The sequence below is a fragment of the Orcinus orca genome, chromosome 15 (assembly GCF_937001465.1).
Source record: "Orcinus orca chromosome 15, mOrcOrc1.1, whole genome shotgun sequence".
Classification (NCBI taxonomy): domain Eukaryota; kingdom Metazoa; phylum Chordata; class Mammalia; order Artiodactyla; family Delphinidae; genus Orcinus; species Orcinus orca.
The window spans coordinates 72,990,024-73,007,538 of NC_064573.1; the positions used below are offsets into that span (position 1 = coordinate 72,990,024).

General features: G+C 42.1%; 1 protein-coding gene across 3 annotated transcripts in view; it reads right to left on the reverse strand.

Moving 5' to 3' along the window:
* The window catches only part of RNF10 (ring finger protein 10), a 31,079-nt gene extending 16,894 nt beyond the window's left edge, over positions 1–14,185 (reverse strand). For all 3 annotated transcript variants that reach the window (XM_012537333.3, XM_004281416.3, XM_033408753.2), the window contains exons 1-3: positions 14,022–14,185; positions 5,171–5,370; positions 42–241 (exon numbers count right to left, since the gene is read on the reverse strand). In XM_012537333.3, coding sequence (XP_012392787.1) covers positions 42–241; positions 5,171–5,370; positions 14,022–14,178 — 557 coding nt within the window. In that variant the 5' untranslated portion in view covers positions 14,179–14,185. The remainder of the gene's footprint in view (positions 1–41; positions 242–5,170; positions 5,371–14,021) is intronic.
* Between the last annotated feature and the right edge of the window lie 3,330 nt (positions 14,186–17,515).

The following is a 17,515-nucleotide window of genomic DNA, read 5'->3' on the forward strand; positions in this document are numbered from 1 at the left end:
AGGCTCAACTTTACTTCCCACTTAAGAGTAGCCATACTCACTTGGCTTGTAAAAACAATTCCTTGTTAAAAGGCTTATGCCCCCACTTGTTCCTTTTTCCCCAGCTGCCATGTCCACTGCCTTCAAAATGACCTGCCTGGCCACGGGGTTCAAAAGTGAAATTCAACAAGTGATTCAGGTTGATCTTCTTCGGACCAGAGAACTGGGCAGGGCTAAACTCTGCCCGCTGAGCCTCTGCTACCTAGAGAGAATGAGAATAAATCAGAGGATTTTAGATTAGGATGACACTTGCTAAATGACAGCAGAAACCTGCACAACCCCTCCTTCTACACGGCTTAAAATATTAACTAAATAAAAACACAGGCTTATATTTAGTAAACAATTTTCCTAGGACGGGGTAATGCAAAAGTCTACCTAAGATCTAGATGGGAGTGGAAAAAGAGAAAAAGAGCCTCTAACATACAATTACTTATAAACTATTTAGTCTGCCCTAAGTGGCAATTAACCATTAAATGACAAAACCCAGCATGAACTTCTCTAGCTATCTTGAAGCACAAAGATTTACTTACCGGATTAATCTTTCCACAGTCCCGTAAGACTCCTACACCTTCACTCTTGTTAGCTACTTGCTCTCTGGTTTGTTTCTGGTCAAAATGAATCTGTGGAACTATACTCTGGAGGCGGCCTGCAGGCAGCTACTAACTGCCATAGGCTTCAGGATCCTGCCAGAGACCTCCTGTCTAAGACACACACTGCTATTCATTGTTAATTAAAACTGACAGAATTAGAACATGTAGGCAGACTAGCTCTGTGTCCAGAAATAAATCCAATCAGCACATTCAGAAACAGCTTAGGAAGTGACAAGAAACCACGTGTGAGAAATACCATTGCACAGAGATGGAAGATTTATTGTGTTGGAGCTTTTGTGGTCCTCCTAACGTTCCCAAATTGAAATGGTACAGGTACCTGCTATAAGTCAGCTAGTCCATTTTCTAATCCCACTTTCCTAATTAATGTCATAGGCACTTGGCCCTGTCACTAAATACTAGTAAAGAGTCACTTTTTTTTTGGTAAGCCTGTTTTACGTTTATTTTTTTTTAATATTTTTTTTGATGTGGACCATTTTTTTTTTAAGTCTTTATTGAATTTATTACAATACTCCTTCTTTTTTATGTTTCGGTTCTTTGGCTGTGAGGCATGTGGGATCTTAGCTCCCCAACCAGGGATCGAACCGCGCCTCCTGCATTGGAAGGCGAAGTCTTGAACCACTGGACCACCAGGAAAGTCCCTGAAGAGTCACTTTAAATAGCTATATACCATTATATTACGATAGGTATACTATAATGCCTTAGTGTAGGACAGATTGTTCATGGCTTTTCCAGCATTAACAAAATAATGCTATGATAAACACAGTTGACAGACCTTTGTGCACAAACATTTGAGCACCTACAATTATTTCTTTTGAATGTAGAGTAGGAATTACTGAGTCAAAGGGAATGCAAATTTAAGGCTTTTGCTGCTTGTTAGTAAAGTCAAATTTAGAGTTTAATGAGCAACACTTGTATATACACAATAACGAAATCTAAAGAGTACAAAAAAGCGGACTTCCCTGGCGGTCATGTGGTTGAGGCTCAGCGCTTCCACTGCAGGGGGCGCGGGTTCAAACCCTGGTCAATCGGGGAACTGGGATCCCGCATGCCGCGCGGTGAGGGCAAAAAGAGTACAAAAAGGGATAAAGCCAAAGATACCTTCTATTCCAGAGGCAACCAATATACCCTCTGAGATATTCTATGAATACGGAATCAGAGTATATGATCTTTATGATTAAATACAGTGGCATATCACACAGTTAGGCAATCTCCTTTTATCTTAACAGATCTTGGGAGACAACACCTCCCCCTCACTGTTTATGTAACTCACCAGAGGAAGCCCAAGACTTCCAGGTCATCCCTTATCTCTCACCCCTAGACTCTCATCTCCATAGGCTCTGCCTCCCCTAATCAGTCTTCCACTCTAATGCCCCAAACTCAGATAAGAGCTCATGTTCACTCAACAAAATCTACCACATTCTCAACCTTCTACCTTCATCTTTTTACCACTAACGGCCCACTGTCTCTAATACTGCCCATCGTAATTCCTGATTACACTTCCAACATGTTCACCTCTCAGTTCCTTGACTTCCTCTCCTCCAATCAGCTTGCCCTCCACTCTACCTCTGCCACCCACTGCCATGGGCATACCATCTAGAGCTGTGCTGTCATAACAAAGCAGCCACTACTATCCAGATATGATGGCTACTGAGCACTTGAAATGTGGCCAGTACCACATCATGAAATAGCATTTTAGCTATATTGGATTAAATATATTAACATTAATTTCATCGTTTTTACTTGTTTACTGTGGCAACTAGAAAACTTTAAGTTACATATTTGGCTTGCCATTTCTATCTTAGCATTTCTACTGGATGGCACTGCTCTACAGTCTAGACCACAGTGGTAATAACTGCACCTCTTCCACCATCTTAATTTTGAGCACCCTACCAGCAACTCACTCCTTTCTCAGCTTGTTTCCGTTAGTTCTGATTCTAACAACTTTTCACCTCCACTGGGATCTCCAAACCAGTGATCCAACACCCTCCCCCCAAATCTTCTTTCCTTATTTGGCTCTGATCCTATTCCATTGCCCTCTTCTCTTCGTCAGCTGTACTCACCGGGCAAAACTTTCCCAATTAATCCACAGCATCAGAGCAAGTAAACATGGCTAAAGAACACAACCACACCATACCCACCAGCCTCACTAAAGTAGACCTTTCTGCGGCCCAGCGGTCATACTGCAATCCTATTACGCTTCTGTGCTCCACGGATTCCCCCAGACACCCAGACAAATCCTCCAGTCCTCTGGTTTCCAAACCTCCTCTCTTGGCTCACCTTTTACACTTCACTGAGACAGTAAGAACAATCAGAAAAGAACTCCAACGTGCTCCTAGTCTGCCTTCCTCTTGTTACTGTGGATGAACTGGCGAAGCTCCTAAGCCAACTCCTCCACCTGTGCGCTAGACCCCAACTCCTCAGGAACTCAAGGACACTTCTAGTAATTCTCTCTCTCCTCTGCATCACGTTTTCCCTCTTACCAGAACAATCCCATTAGCAGAAGTATGCTGCATTTCTCTAAGCTTAAGATCTCTCTTGACCTCACATTCCCCTCAAGCTACTGCCTCACCTCTCTGGTCCCCTGTAAGAGCAAAACCACTAGAAAGTAACTATCTAAACTTGCTGTTTCTTCTTCATATCCTCTCTAAAGCTATGCCAATCAGGTTTTTGTCCTCACCACTCCACCAAAGCAGCGCAAGGCCAAAAACCTAAACTACCTTCCCATTTCCAAATCTAAAGGTCAACTTTCCATCCGAATCTTCTTACCCAGCCTAACAGCAGCACAGGACAAAACAAGCCATTTCTCCAAATGGCTTTCAGTTCTCTTCCTCCCTTTTTGCTGGTTCCTTATCATCCTGACTCCAGGCTCAGTCCTTGAATCTATTCCCTTTTCGCAACACTCACTCCTTAATGATCCCACTTAGTTCCATAGTTGCAAACACCAAGTGTACATGGACAGCTCTCTAGCCAGGGTCTCCTCCTTGAACTCGACTCAGTTAACAGCCTATCTATACTCAGAGATCCAACAGGCATCTCAACGCAAATGTAACACTTCCAAATGACATTCTTTATCTAATCTAAACATTCCCCTTCCCTCCCCATCCCAAAACCCTGTACTCCTCTTGAACTTGCCCCCATTTCAGCAAACGGTACCTGAATTGGGCCCCTACCAAAAACACTAGTCATTTATTTCTCTGCTCAAACCCCACATCTAATCTATTTAAAAATCCTGCTGGCTCTACCTGCAACTATCTCCCCAAATATGATCCCCTCTCATCACTATCACTCTGTTTCAATCACTCTCACCAGGAATACCTTAATAAGCTCCTAACGAGTCTCCCTGCTTCCACTCTCCCCTTTACAATTCCAAGTCAGATTACCTTACTTCTCTTCTTAAGCCCCCCAATAGCTTCCCATCTCTCTGAACAAAAGCCAAAGTCCTTCAAGGGCCCATGTGATCTGATCCCTCTGTCTTACTCTTTGGCTTCATTTCCTGCTTCTCCACCCATGGTAGCCTATTTGCTTTACCTCAAACACACGAAAAACATTACCATCTCTGGTCCCTTGTACTTGTAAATTCGCTCTTGCTAACACACCCTTCCTCAAATTCTACTGTGTGCTCCCTTGCTTCATTCAGGACTCAGAGAGTCCTCAGAGAAGCTTTCCTTAGCCACCTCCTAAAACTACTCTTTGTTACTCTCTATCCCTTTACCGCTCTCAGTCTACTTTTTTTTAAATTTAATAATTGTATTTATTACATAACGATTTGTTTATTGTCTCCCCAAACTAGATTATAAGCTCTACCCAATGTTGTATTCCAAACTCTAAATGATATTTAGTGCATAGTAGGTGAGGAATAAATTTCTGGCGAGTGAATGAATTCTTCCATTAGTGCATCCATTAAATCTTGTTGTATACTGGTTACATAGTAGGCAACATTCAAACAGCAGGATAATATATTTAACCAATAATGTATTTAGCTCTAATAGCATTTAGTTTGTTTCCTAAATTGTGCAACTACAAACAATGTTGCAATGACCTCCCTTGTACATGAGTCTTTATGCACTTACAGAAAGATATCTAAGAAACTCCTAAAATCAGAGTACCTGGGACTAAGAATATATAGCATTTTACATTTTTCTAGATACTACTGGGCAAATTAATGTCATTAATTAATGCCATTTTATTACCTAAATATTCCAAAGTGTACCTATAAATCAAGAGTGATAATAAAAGAATGACACAAAATTTTTTTAAAGCATGATACAAATTACAGTACCCGAAATTTGCTATAATTTCTCACAATCCATAATTACAATGTCTTCCAAGAAAATGTTCATAACCTTCAAGGGAAGAAAGGAGGAGAAGTCCCAAACCTAGTTAATCCTCAACTACTCAAGTAATTCAGAAAGGGGGGGAACTCTTGCTCCCACCCCTTCCCAACCACTAATAAACTGGGGATGGGGGGATCAGACCTCATGCTTCTTATGTTCTAGAAAGGACATTCTAAAATTCCATACCTCATCTCGTCTTCCACCATTGAAAGAAGAGCTAAAGAGTTTGTTGCTGCTGCCGCCGCCCCTTTGAGGAGGCATCTTATTAAAAGTTTTGCTTTTCTGTGAATTGGAGCGACGGGACTGGTTGATAAAATTTTCATTTTTGGGGTAGGAAGGTTCACGTTTGCGATTATAACGCTTGGATCCACTTGAGTTCTTTCCATCTGAAAGCAAGAAATGTGAAAAAATTAGTTAAGAAATGATACATATACTTGACGAATTGCTCTCCACCTCCCAATAAAATTGTGTTTAAACAAAGGTGAGTGGGCCCTTCCATGACCTCCAAGATATCTGGGTTGGGCCAGAGCATCAGTGCTTTCAGCAAGACATTACACAGTAAGGTGAAAAAAAAAATTTTTTTTTGGAATGAAGCCTAAAGGGTCCCTCCCTCAGGAGGGACACAATATAGATCAAACCACACAGACTCTCAGTTCACAATGTCTTTCTTTATAACAGAGCTTAATCACTGCTTTTGTATTGATACAAGTCCATTCAGACACAGTGACAGAAAAAGAACAGCCTATCTATATTAAGGAAAAGTACTTTCCTTAATACTAAAAAAGGCAGGACAGAAGGCATTCTTCTTAAATTACTACAACACAGCTAGACCCTATACCGCAATGGTGTGGCCTAGGTCTTAGCAGATATACAGAAGGCACAAAAGCAAAACAATATTTACATACGTTTTAGAGGTCAAACTGAGAAGCTATTAAATTGACAAAACAAAAGAAGTTGGACTCTAAGAGTATATCAGCGTGAAGTTATACCCTTTTAAAAACTGTTTCTTGCTTTTTTTCTCCAATTACAAGAACATAAGTTCAATTTTGGAAACCAGAAGAATAAATTCGCCAGTGCCCATGGAATACCAACCTATGAAGTGTTTAATTTCCTTTTATTCTCCATTTTATACACTCATCACACATCTTCCACAGAATGACAGGCATGTAAGATATATTGTCTTCCACCTATTACTCCTTGAGCATTTGCATGCACCCCTAGGCTTCAAAACCATGATTAATGGCCACACTGTTGTCTACCATATGCTTATGGCGTAACATAACCAATTTGTTGTGCATTTAGGTGGCTTCTGACTTTTTGTTTATTTAATATAATAGTATTGGGAGCCTCTTTATACAGAGGCCTGTGTGTATAATTATGTCAAGTTCTCAAAGTAGAATTAGCAGATTAAGTATGATCATAAAGCCTTTTACACATCCTCAAGTTGCTTTCCAGAACCATACCAATTTATTTATATTCTAACAACAGTATAAGAGAGAACATCTAGTTTACTACATTCTTTATAATACTGAGTTGAATAAACTTTGTTAAATTGAAGGGTCAAAATAATTTGTTTCAAATTTGAATTTCTCTGATGACTAGCAACAAACATTTTTTCAGTCTGTTAACCATTTGTATTTTGTGTAAAGAGCTCGTTTGTATTCTTTGCCCCACTTTTTCTACTGCAGAGCTGAACTGCATAGATTATTTTGTCCAAATTGAACAAAGAACCCTGACCACTTTTTTTTTTTTTTTTTGCGGTATGTGGGCCTCTCACTGTTGTGGCCTCTCCCGTTGCGGAGCACAGGCTCCAGACGTGCAGGCTCAGCGGCCATGGCTCACGGGCCCAGCCGCTCCGTGGCATGTGGGATCTTCCCGGACCGGGGCACGAGCCCGTGTCCCCTGCATCAGCAGGCAGACTCTCAACCACTGTGCCACCAGGGAAGCCCCCAGACACATTTAACATGTGCCAAAGTTTACCAGCTTTAAAAAAAAAAGCAGGGGAGAGGAGGCAAAATAAAAGCTATCTGAGAACCTGAGACCCATACCAAGTAAATAACGGTGAAAGGTCCCCAAATTAGTCTTCAGACCAAAAAAGACTCATCTTTCTTGTCCCTTCACTCACTTCATATTGCCTTATTTCAACACAGAAATCTGACCAAATCAAGTCTGTACCCTACACTTTAATGGCTTTAAAAGCAAGAACAGAGAAAACAGAAGTTGGGGGACTTTTAATGAAGAAATCCATTAGGCTTACTCTCAAACTTTAAAGGGGTGGTAGTTTATAAAGTCGAGAAGACTCCAGGGCTTCCCTGGTGGCGCAGTGGTTGGGAGTCCGCCTGCCGATGCAGGGGACACGGGTTCGTGCCCCAGTCCGGGAAGATCCCACATGCCGCAGAGCGGCTGGGCCCATGAGCCATGGCCTCTGAGCCTGCGCGTCCGGAGCCTGCGCTCTGCAATGGGAGAGGCCCCAACCATGAGAGGCCCGCGTACCGCAGGAAAAAAAAAAAAAAAAAAAGAAGACTCCAGCATGAGCCTCAGAAACTACAACCCCCCCCCACCTGCCAAAATATAGCTTAATCCTATTTATGTTAAAAATATATAATTAATAGAAACATGTCTGGAAAGGCAACAGAGCAGGCTGTTAATGACATTTACCTTTGGGAAATGAAGCTATTCACGTTGGCCTAAAACAGTGGTTCTCAATCCTACAGTTTGTAGGAATCACCCAGATGAGCTTTTAAGGGATTCTTGTGCTCAGGCCTCACCCTCTAAAATTCTGACCTAAGTAAACAGAATTACTGTTCTGTATACTAATAATTTGGATAATTAAAAAACTGTAAGTACCTACAAGAAATTATTTCTAGACAAGGTGACCAGCTTCTTTTACAGCAGACAAAAATAAATTCAAGATGAAGCATATCCTCAGGGAAAAGGAAACATCAGCTGATAAACCAGAGTCCAGATTTTCGAAGCAACCACTTCACACTCAGTTTGCCAGCAACATGGGATAAATGAGAGGTATGTCATCCTCTCCAAACCTGACCAGTCATGTGAGATGGCAGCACTGTCAACAGAACAGATGGTCAAAGAAACACTGCCAGGCTAGGGTTCACTCCTACCAGTCACCTTTCAATCCCAGTTAGGGAAAGTGACCAGAGCTTAAAAGTTAGAATTTAAGAACTAGACTTTTACCTACTACTTCAGTTCGCAACAGTTACAGTCAAACATGGCATCAGTGGTAACAATTAGAAAATGAAACTTCAGATCTCAAATTCTGCCTTGCTCTGAACCCATGGAATTAGTTTATAGTAAGATTTCAAATTAACAGAAAATTCAGAGGGATACAGAACCCCAGCTAACTTTACCATGAAAAGAAATGAGGTTTTATGAAGAGGATAGGCATATGCAGAAAACATATGTTCCCCAAACCTTATTATCCAAGACTATTTCAGATGATCCTGCATTTGACCCTGTTGTTTTCAAGACCTAATAGATTTAGACTGCACAGATTTAGGTAAAGCCAGATTCTACACTTCAAGGGCTCAAAAAGGTAACCTGGCACTCAGGAGGAGGGCTGTTTTCATTTCTTCACTTATTACCACACTGGCAAGGAAATGGTTTCATAATGCTTACAGAACTGCTGACAGTGAACTGCTCACTTCTAAAACATTACGACAACTGACCACATAAGGATTCAAGATTTTAGTTGCTAAAATCCACTCCCTCATCTTGTCTTTCACTTACCTACCAGCATGAAGTCAGACATCTAAAGTGAGAGGCTGGCTCTTATCTCTAGACCCAGGCAGCTAAAGATTGAAGGTAGTTAGGCCTGGGACCCAGAGATAAAACTCAGGAGTGCTATTTCTGAGGCACCTTGCCAGAATATACATGTGAATAAGTTGGGGGATGAATCTGTCCTCCTTTCTCTAATAGGAGATAGCAATGAGGTGATCTGCTTTAGATTCTGGAAAACAGACAAAAAAGTCAAACTAAGTTCCTAGGACACACATATTCTCTGTTGAAAGTTTTAAATTTCAAAGTGGTTGTTCACAATCCTGGCTGCACAAGAGAATCATTTGCAGAGACTTTTAAAACTATGGATGTCAGGGCCCAAACCAGACCTAAAGAATCAGAAAGAATTGCTAGGGAAGAGCCCCACACATCCTTATTAAAAAAAAAAAAAAAAAAAAAAAAAAAGGTCCTTAAGAGATTCTAATGCACACCCAGAGCTGAGAACTGCCAAAAACTATCAAGACACATTCCAAAATGGACCATTAGTTAAATGGCTCAAATCCAGAACACAGGAGACTTGAAAACTTAATCCACTGTGTCTCAGCTGTCCCACATTTCCCTAAGAGAAAGGTCTCCACCAAGTAACAGTAAGCATATTTCAGTCTCTTCCCCCAATTACCAAATAACGGGCCATAAATTTTTCAGTTAAAAAATTTGGCAACATCAACATTTCTAGCTGTAGTTGTAACAGGTGGGACAGTCTACAGATCAGAATACCAGCCAGGAAGTTTCTGCTGCTGATTCATGCCATGTCACAAGCAAGTTGCTTACCCATCGTCCAAAGCAGTTGACAAGCACCTCTGGAGGGGCAACATATGGCCTTACTACAGAATCAACTGATAACTGAGTCCAGCTGAAATTATTAATTCTGAATGAAAGGAAGAGAGATGGGGTATCAGGAATGACACATGTGCCAATAAGTTACTTGCTTGTTAAGTGAATTTATATAAAGTGTACTTAGTAATATTGCCTGGGACTTCTTAGGAATTTACTTGGACAATTACTCTAACTCCTGGTTTTCTTGTCAGTAAAATAGGGCTAATCCTCTCCCCTCCCTCCTCATAGAGTCATGAGGACTAAGAGAAAACTTCTGTAAAATGCCTACCCTGGTGGCTGGCACATAGTTGCTGTTATTTGAAAGCCTATTATTAATAAATCTAAAATTCCTATCAAGAGCACCTATTAGACTTTCAAAAAGCCATAGAAACCAAGGACTCAAGCCAACCAGCCTGGAAATTCTTTTAACTTCCCTAAATGGTGTTTATTGAAGGCTTTAAGTCACCTCAATTTTCAAAGCCATCAAAACCTCCAGGTCCATTTACAGCTCAGAGGCTTTCTTCAGAGCAGATTACCCCTAGTAACCTGGCTTCTGGTACCGGAATATAAGAGGAAGAGTGTCAGGACAGTGCTTCATACCACCAACCTCAAAATAACTGCTTCATAATACCTGACCTTCCTTTAACCTCCATGGCAGTACCATCCCCCACCCAGAAGGATGGGGCAAGAGACTGGTTCCGGGCCAGGGTCCATTGTTTGCCCCAAAACAGCCAGGTCTCTCTCTTGCCTCTTTTTACTTTCTTTGCTCTTTTTTTTTTTTTAAATCAGTTTACTGTTTGTTTTTTTAAATATTTATTTTTATTTATTTATTGGCTGTGCTGGGTCTTTGTTGCTGTGCGCAGGCTTTCTCTAGTTGCAGTGGCTTCTCTTGTTGTGGAGCATGGGCTCTAGGCGCATGGGCTTCAGCAGTTGCAGCATGTGGGCTCAGCAGTTGTAGCTCACAGGCTCTAGAACGCAGGCTCAGGAGCTGTGGCACACGGGCTTAGCTGCTCCGCGGCATGTGGGATCTTCCCAGACCAGGGATGGAACCCGTGTCCCCTGCACTGGCAGGCGGATTCTTAACCACTGTGCCACCACGGAAGTCCCTCTTTGCTCTTTCTAAACAACTTTCCCCAAACTCTAAACCACCTCTCTCCTCTGGGCTACATTCCTGGGATATTTACTGTTGAACGTTCTTAGAACTACATCTTAGCACTACTGGAACAAAACTGTAGGAATAGATCCAAGAAAAGGAGTATTATGCAAATGTTTGAAGCAATTAGCCAAGGCAAAGAAACTGTGGTATGCCAATCTGGCCAGAAAGATCAAATAAATCCTGTTAGCCAAATGTACTTATTTCCTGTGTGCATGAAGGGCAAACCTAAGCCAGTCGCAGGAACAAAGACTGAAGTATATTTATCATGCAACTAGGAAGCAAATGACCATTTATTACACACACGGTTTACAGAATTAGAAACCAAAGGTTTTTTTCTCATGTGAGGTAGGAAAAGAAGAGTGGAAAAGGGAATTAAATATTTAAAAACTGAAAAACTCTTGTTCTTGTTACTTTAACAAAAGACAGACAAGTTGTAAGTCATGTCTTTTCACCTCACCTTTCCTGTTCTTCCTTCAACTCAGTACCATGAAACTCAAAAGGTCCCTTCAACAATTTCCAGCTGAATCAAGTACATCAAGTGTTGAGTCAGCTTCTGAAATCCTACAGAAATCTTTTTACGGAATTATGCAAAATTTCAATCTACTCTTTTGTTAGAGCAGCCATCTAGAAGTAGAAGTCACTGTGTAAGAGGTCCTGAACAATATCTGCTATGGTAGCATTAGTCTTAGTTGTAATGTTCTTAAGGCAGTATATGCTACCTCTCAGCTCAACCTTAGCCAATATCTAGTTTCCTAAGCCATTTTTAATCTCTATTTACTGTCTCTGAATTTGTTCCTAAATGCAAACAGGTGATTATGGTTGATGACGAACTCTATTTAGCTACAGGCCTATCCTTCCTTTTTGCTAAGGGAATATACATAGCAGCAGCCAGAAAAGTAGGCAATGGCAATGGCAAACATATTCAAGCTCTCTTACAAACACATTAAACAAAAACTAATGCTACCAGAGGGCACACCTGTGTATTTCATAAAGCCCAGCAAAAAAGTCCTTTCCGTGAGTTTTTACTTCCTTCCTCAGAAGCTTTCAATTGATAAGGTGAATAGTGTTTTAGAAGTCTTTCATGGGGTTTTTTTTGGGGGGGGGAAGGGGAACTTCCCTGGCAGCCCAGTGGTTAAGACTCCATGCTTCCACTGCAGAGGGCACGGGTTCCATCCCTGGTTGGGGAACTAAGGAACCCACATGCCCCATGGCAGCAGCGGCCAAAAAAAAAGAGTATTGTATGGGTTTCTTCTTTTTTTTTTTTGCCATGCCACATGGCATGCAGGATCTTAGTTCCCCTACCAGGGATGGAACCCGTGCCCCCTGCAGTGGAAGCGTGGAGTCTTAACCACTGGACCATCAGGGAAGTCCCTTTATGTAGCTGCTTAAAAAAAAGAAAAATTCACTTCAGTCAGAATGAACCCAGCAATTAATACTTACTCTATACAAGTCTGACTGAAATGTTAACACTGACAAATATTTACTTTGGTCAAACCACAATAGAATTCTGCATCATCCTGTTGGGTAATGAGAGTTAGTTCCACTAATCAACATATTCAAAGTCAGGACAATACAAGTTAAATGCCTTACATACCTCAGTTTTGTTGCTGTATTATTTTGTTTGAGTTGGGGCAAACTTTCACCTACTGCTTCACTAAATAATAAATCAACTTAAGGCATTTACTGCAACTGATTCATGACTGAAAGTTAGTGGCTTAAACAGGAGCCCCAGAAAAATTAGTTGAGAATTAAGATAGCTGGAGAACCAGAATCTTTAACATCTAGGAATAGAATGCAAAAGTTATTTACCAGCTGTACTGAAAAATATGAAGACTGTTCTAAACTAGTTCCAACACTGGCCAAGAGGACTGGCAAACCTCTATCTCTAGGGGAGATCTCCGATAAACCTACACATGTGCAAAACCCCAAAATTAGTCTACATAATACTGCCTGACGTGGCCTGAGAGTCTACACTTATCCCTGCTTAGATGTTTAAAGCATTCATTCTTATCAAGACAACTGGTCTCCACCTGAGTTCCAAAAGCAAGCTCTAGAAGACCTTGACGTACCAGGTAAACAAGTTTGCTATACAGAGCAGAAAAACTCTGAACTCAACTCAGCCTTACAGTTGTTTTTCTGGTTTTTAAGTCAGCCTTGCAGTTTTCTTAATCTTGGAAGTTTTAAACAACTGGAGCTCCACATCTGGGGACTCCAAATGTTCCCCTCTCTGCCACACATCCCCACTATTCCCACTGAAAACATTTCCTATTACTGCTAATTTAATCAAAATACAAAAGAGCAGAGCTCTGAAGTAAGATGAAGACATTCAACTCCAGATCTCCTGGCTTCTCACCTTTTTCCTTCTTTAGATGTGAACAATTCCACCCTGCTGGACAGGTGACTGGAGTACTGAAAAAAGAGGTAAAAGCCTAGCCCAGTACCTGGCACATGGTAAGCCCTCAATAAATAGTAGCTATTATCATCATGATGGTCATATTTAATATTGAGAGGCATGACTACAGAAATGACAAAATCTTCCCCATAAGATGACACCATCCTAGTCTAACAAGGAAATAGACATGTTGTGCATTTGGTGCATAACAGGTGTCAGGTACTCTCCTAAGCATTAGTTCATTTGTTTCCTAAGTTAATTTATTTTCTCCACCTTTACAGGTAAGGAAACTGAGACACTCACTCAAGGTCTGGCAAACCTAAAAAGACTGAATCCAGAGGCTGGTCTCTTAACCACTACTCCACACTAAACAAAGCCATTCAAAGATGAGTCCTCTTCATCTGGGGAGATCTGGGACCAGGTCATTCAACATGAGATTTGAGTTTAACAAATCTCTGGGCCCCACCCTCCCGTTTAAACTTGAACACTACCCAATTCTAATTCAACATTAAGAGTAAATGAACTTAGTGGTTTTAGGAGCGTACGCTGGTGCGTCAGGCAAACCAGGTCTTCAGGCCTACTACACAGACTAGCTGGTGACCTCACCTTTTCTGAGCCTCAATTTCCTCATCCGCAAAATGGGGATAAGAATAGCATCTACTTCACCGAGCTATTTCGAGCTTTAATGCAAGAATGTACTAAAACCACGCAGTACAGTTCTCATTAAGTGTTAACTAGAAGTAATGGGAGCCATGGAAAAGAGAAAGATATGAATAGTAGAAAGCGGAGCTTGTCCCTGGGTGACCCAGCTGGCACACGAGCGAGGATCCTCCCCAGCATTAGGAGCAGTCGCCCCCCGCCAAGGAGCCCGCCCTTACCGCTCTTGGGTTTAGACTCGCCGGCCGGCCCTGCAGAGGCGGAGCGGGTGGGCTGTTGCCCTTTGCTGCTGCCCGAAGAGGCGGAGGAGCTGCTGGAGCCGCTGTTCTTGTCCATGTCGGAGGCGGTGGCGGCGGCGCTGGGGGAGCTCTGCGGCATCAAAGGGGGCCTTGGCGGCGGCGGCGGCAGTCGGAGCGGAGCGGGCGCGGCGGAGACCCAGGCTCATGGCGTTCGGGGCCGGCGGGGGTCGGCGGCGGCAGCGGTTCTCGGCCTTCATGGCGACATTTTTCCCTGTTTCCTTCCTCGGCTTCTCAAACTGGAAGGAGAAGCGGCGGGCGGGGCTCTTGAGCCCGGCGGCGGCGGCGGCGGTGACCGAGAAGGAGGAGGAGGCCGGGGCTCGGAGGTCCGGGCCGGGCCTGGCGGGGCGGAGGCTGCGGGGAAAGGGGAGGCGAGGGAGGGTGCGCGAGCCCCGCCGGCCGGCCGGACACGCTCTCCCGCCGCGGGGCAAGGGAGAGGGCTTGCTGTCTTGGTGTCGGGGACAAGTGTCTCCGACACAGAGACCGACACTCGCCTCTGGGCCGAGGCCGAGCTGCTCCGGGAATGGCGACGAGTCGCCAAACAGCATCTCGAAGAACCCGGATGAACTATATATAGTGGAGATGTGAGTGTGAAGCACGCTGGGAAATGTAGTTTTATGCCTACATCCGGGTCCAATGGGTTTTTGTTTGTTTGTTTTTTGTTTTTTTCCTTTGTTTTCCTCCTCAATGTGTGACAGATCTTACAGGATGATGGGACTTGAGGTACAGGTTTTGGTCTTAGTACACTAATAATAATATATACCACTCATAATGCATCCAAACGTTGGAATACCTGTGGAATTCCTTTATTGACTCATTGTAAGTTATAGTTCTTATTCTAGTATTAATATCAATTTATTTATGGCTCTTACTCAATCTCCTAATAATGATAATAATGACAATACTTTACATTTAGTATCACTCTACAGCACGCATTTCCTCATGCAATTACTTCATTTCATTGTCATTTATTAATATAAATCATTGTTAATATTTCATGTCAGTGTTAATAATAATAGCTATCATTGAGTGCTTATCATTAGCAGACACTGCTCTGTGCAGTTTTTATGGAGTATCACATCTATCCTCACAATAATTCAAATTTAAAGACAAGGAAACGGGCTCAAAAAGCTTAAATCATTTGCCATGATCACACAGCTAATAAGTGACATTCTCAACTACCTGTAAGATAAGCAGCTCTCCATTTTACAGATATGGACACTGAGACTTAGAAAATCACATATGTATTTTAGAAATCATATGACACCCATCTGTACTTTGGAAAATTATAAATGATTCGTTCCAACCGTAGCAGTTCAAGATTCAAAGGATCACAGAAAAACACTGTGAAAAAGATAAATAATTATTATAAATATAACAATAAATAAGCCTAACCTTATCTAGTTAGAAACCTATTATATGCCAGGCACTGTGCTCAGCCCAAAGAATTCCAAAATACATTAATGCAAGAATGTGATAAGGACTATAATAAAGTTGACACAAAATGCAGACCAGAGCAGAGGCCTCAAGGAGAGACATACAAAAATTTAGGAGGGGTAGAGGAGGGCTTCCCCAGAGGTGGTGTTACTTGAGCTGAGCATAGAAGGATGAGCAGAATATCAGCAGTCATAGATGAACAAATAAACAAATAGACAAAATCCTAGACTTCCCCTAATTAGGCCCTTTTGGGTTCCTCATTAATCATCACGTTATACAAAACATTAATAAGTATATACAAGTCAATCCATCTTGCAGTTAACAGTTTTAACTGGGATAAAGGAAATTAGATACTAATCTCATTTTTTCATTTATTTATTTATTATTTATTTATTTATTGGCTGTGTTGGGTCTTCGTTGCTGCACGCAGGCTTTCTCTAGTTGCGGCGAGTGGGGGGCTACTCTTCATTGCAGTGCGCAGGCTTCTCATTGTGGTGGCTTCTCTTGTTGCAGAGCATGGGCTCTAGGCATGCAGGCTTCAGTAGTTGTGGCTTGCGGGCTCTAGAGTGCAGGCTCAGTAGTTGTGGCACACGGGCTGAGTTGCTCCGTGGCACGTGGGATCTTCCGGGACCAGGGCTCGAACCCACGTCCCCTGCATTGGCAGGCGGACTCAACCACTGCGCCACAGGGAAGCCCTAATCTCATTTTTTAAATTTCCTTAAATGCCCTCCACCAGTCCTTATCTTGTTTTCCCTTTTCCAGCTTTTTTCCCACCACAAATCATATTGAAATGAGAGAATGGCTACATCATGCATCAAATTAAGTCTAGAAAATCCTAAAGTCCATTCTTAAGTATGAATAGACGTGGAAGATACACTAAGATTCCTGGATGATTTTTTATTTCCTTTAACAAAGATGTGAGAACTCTGATTACATGGGTGAATCATTCCTTTCTTCTATCTCTCTTAAAAGAGAGGGAAAGAGAGAAATCCCAGTGTAGTTCTTCCAAAATAAAGCAGTAGGTGTCCATCTGTCAGGCTACATTAAGCCAAGAAGAGATTTTTCCTTTTCAAAGTAGTTTCTTAGGGTCCTTGGCACTTTCTCCTTGTGAAACATTTACAGGAAACATACTTTAAAGAAAATTAAAGCAGAAACATACAGAAATCCAAATAAAACTCACCACCTCCATCCTCTTTTGCGCAAGATGCTCTATGTTACACTTACCATAGAAAAGAATGGGAAAATCTGGGGTTGAAGGAAAGCACTCATTCTATACCAGGTGGAGCTAGAAATGTAGCTTTGTGATAGCAGGAGAGGGAGGCTGAGTGGTGTTTTCTGGCGATTTACTAAATAGATGCCAGAGCTTTCCTTCCCATCTATGAACTTCCTAGGTCCATAAAATGGAAAGACCAACGAACAATCTTTCCAATGTTTATTATTCAGAGTAGTCTAGCATATGTTTCTCAAGACTGGTCTGCCAATCCCTCTCATAGAAATCACCAGAGAAGTTTGGTCAAATAGATTCTCAGTATCCATATCAGATTTACTGATCCAAAATCTCTGGTATTTGGGGCCCGGAAATGTGCACTTTAAGATCATGCCAAGTGATTCTTTATGCACGCCAAGGATTGCGAGAATTGAACCCGTAATATTAGCCTTTTACCACACTGTGCCTCCGTTTGCCCTCTTCTGCACCAGAAAACAAGAGTTACTCAATATCTTGGAAGTTAGTAGTACAGGTTGGCAAGATGCAGAGACGTGGCCTCTGAGAAGTGATTGGGGGTTCTCCCTAGGGTCCGCTCATTCCTGGTGAATTCTATATTCAATTTGGAGAGAGAAAGAGAAAGGGATTTCGGGTATTCAAAGACTAAATAGCCTCAGAATCCCAGGGATCCTGCAGAACTCCTTAATATCAGGTTTCAGGACGCCTTCAGCTAATAATGTCTCTGGCCGGCCGCCGTCAGCCATCTAGTGAGGCAACG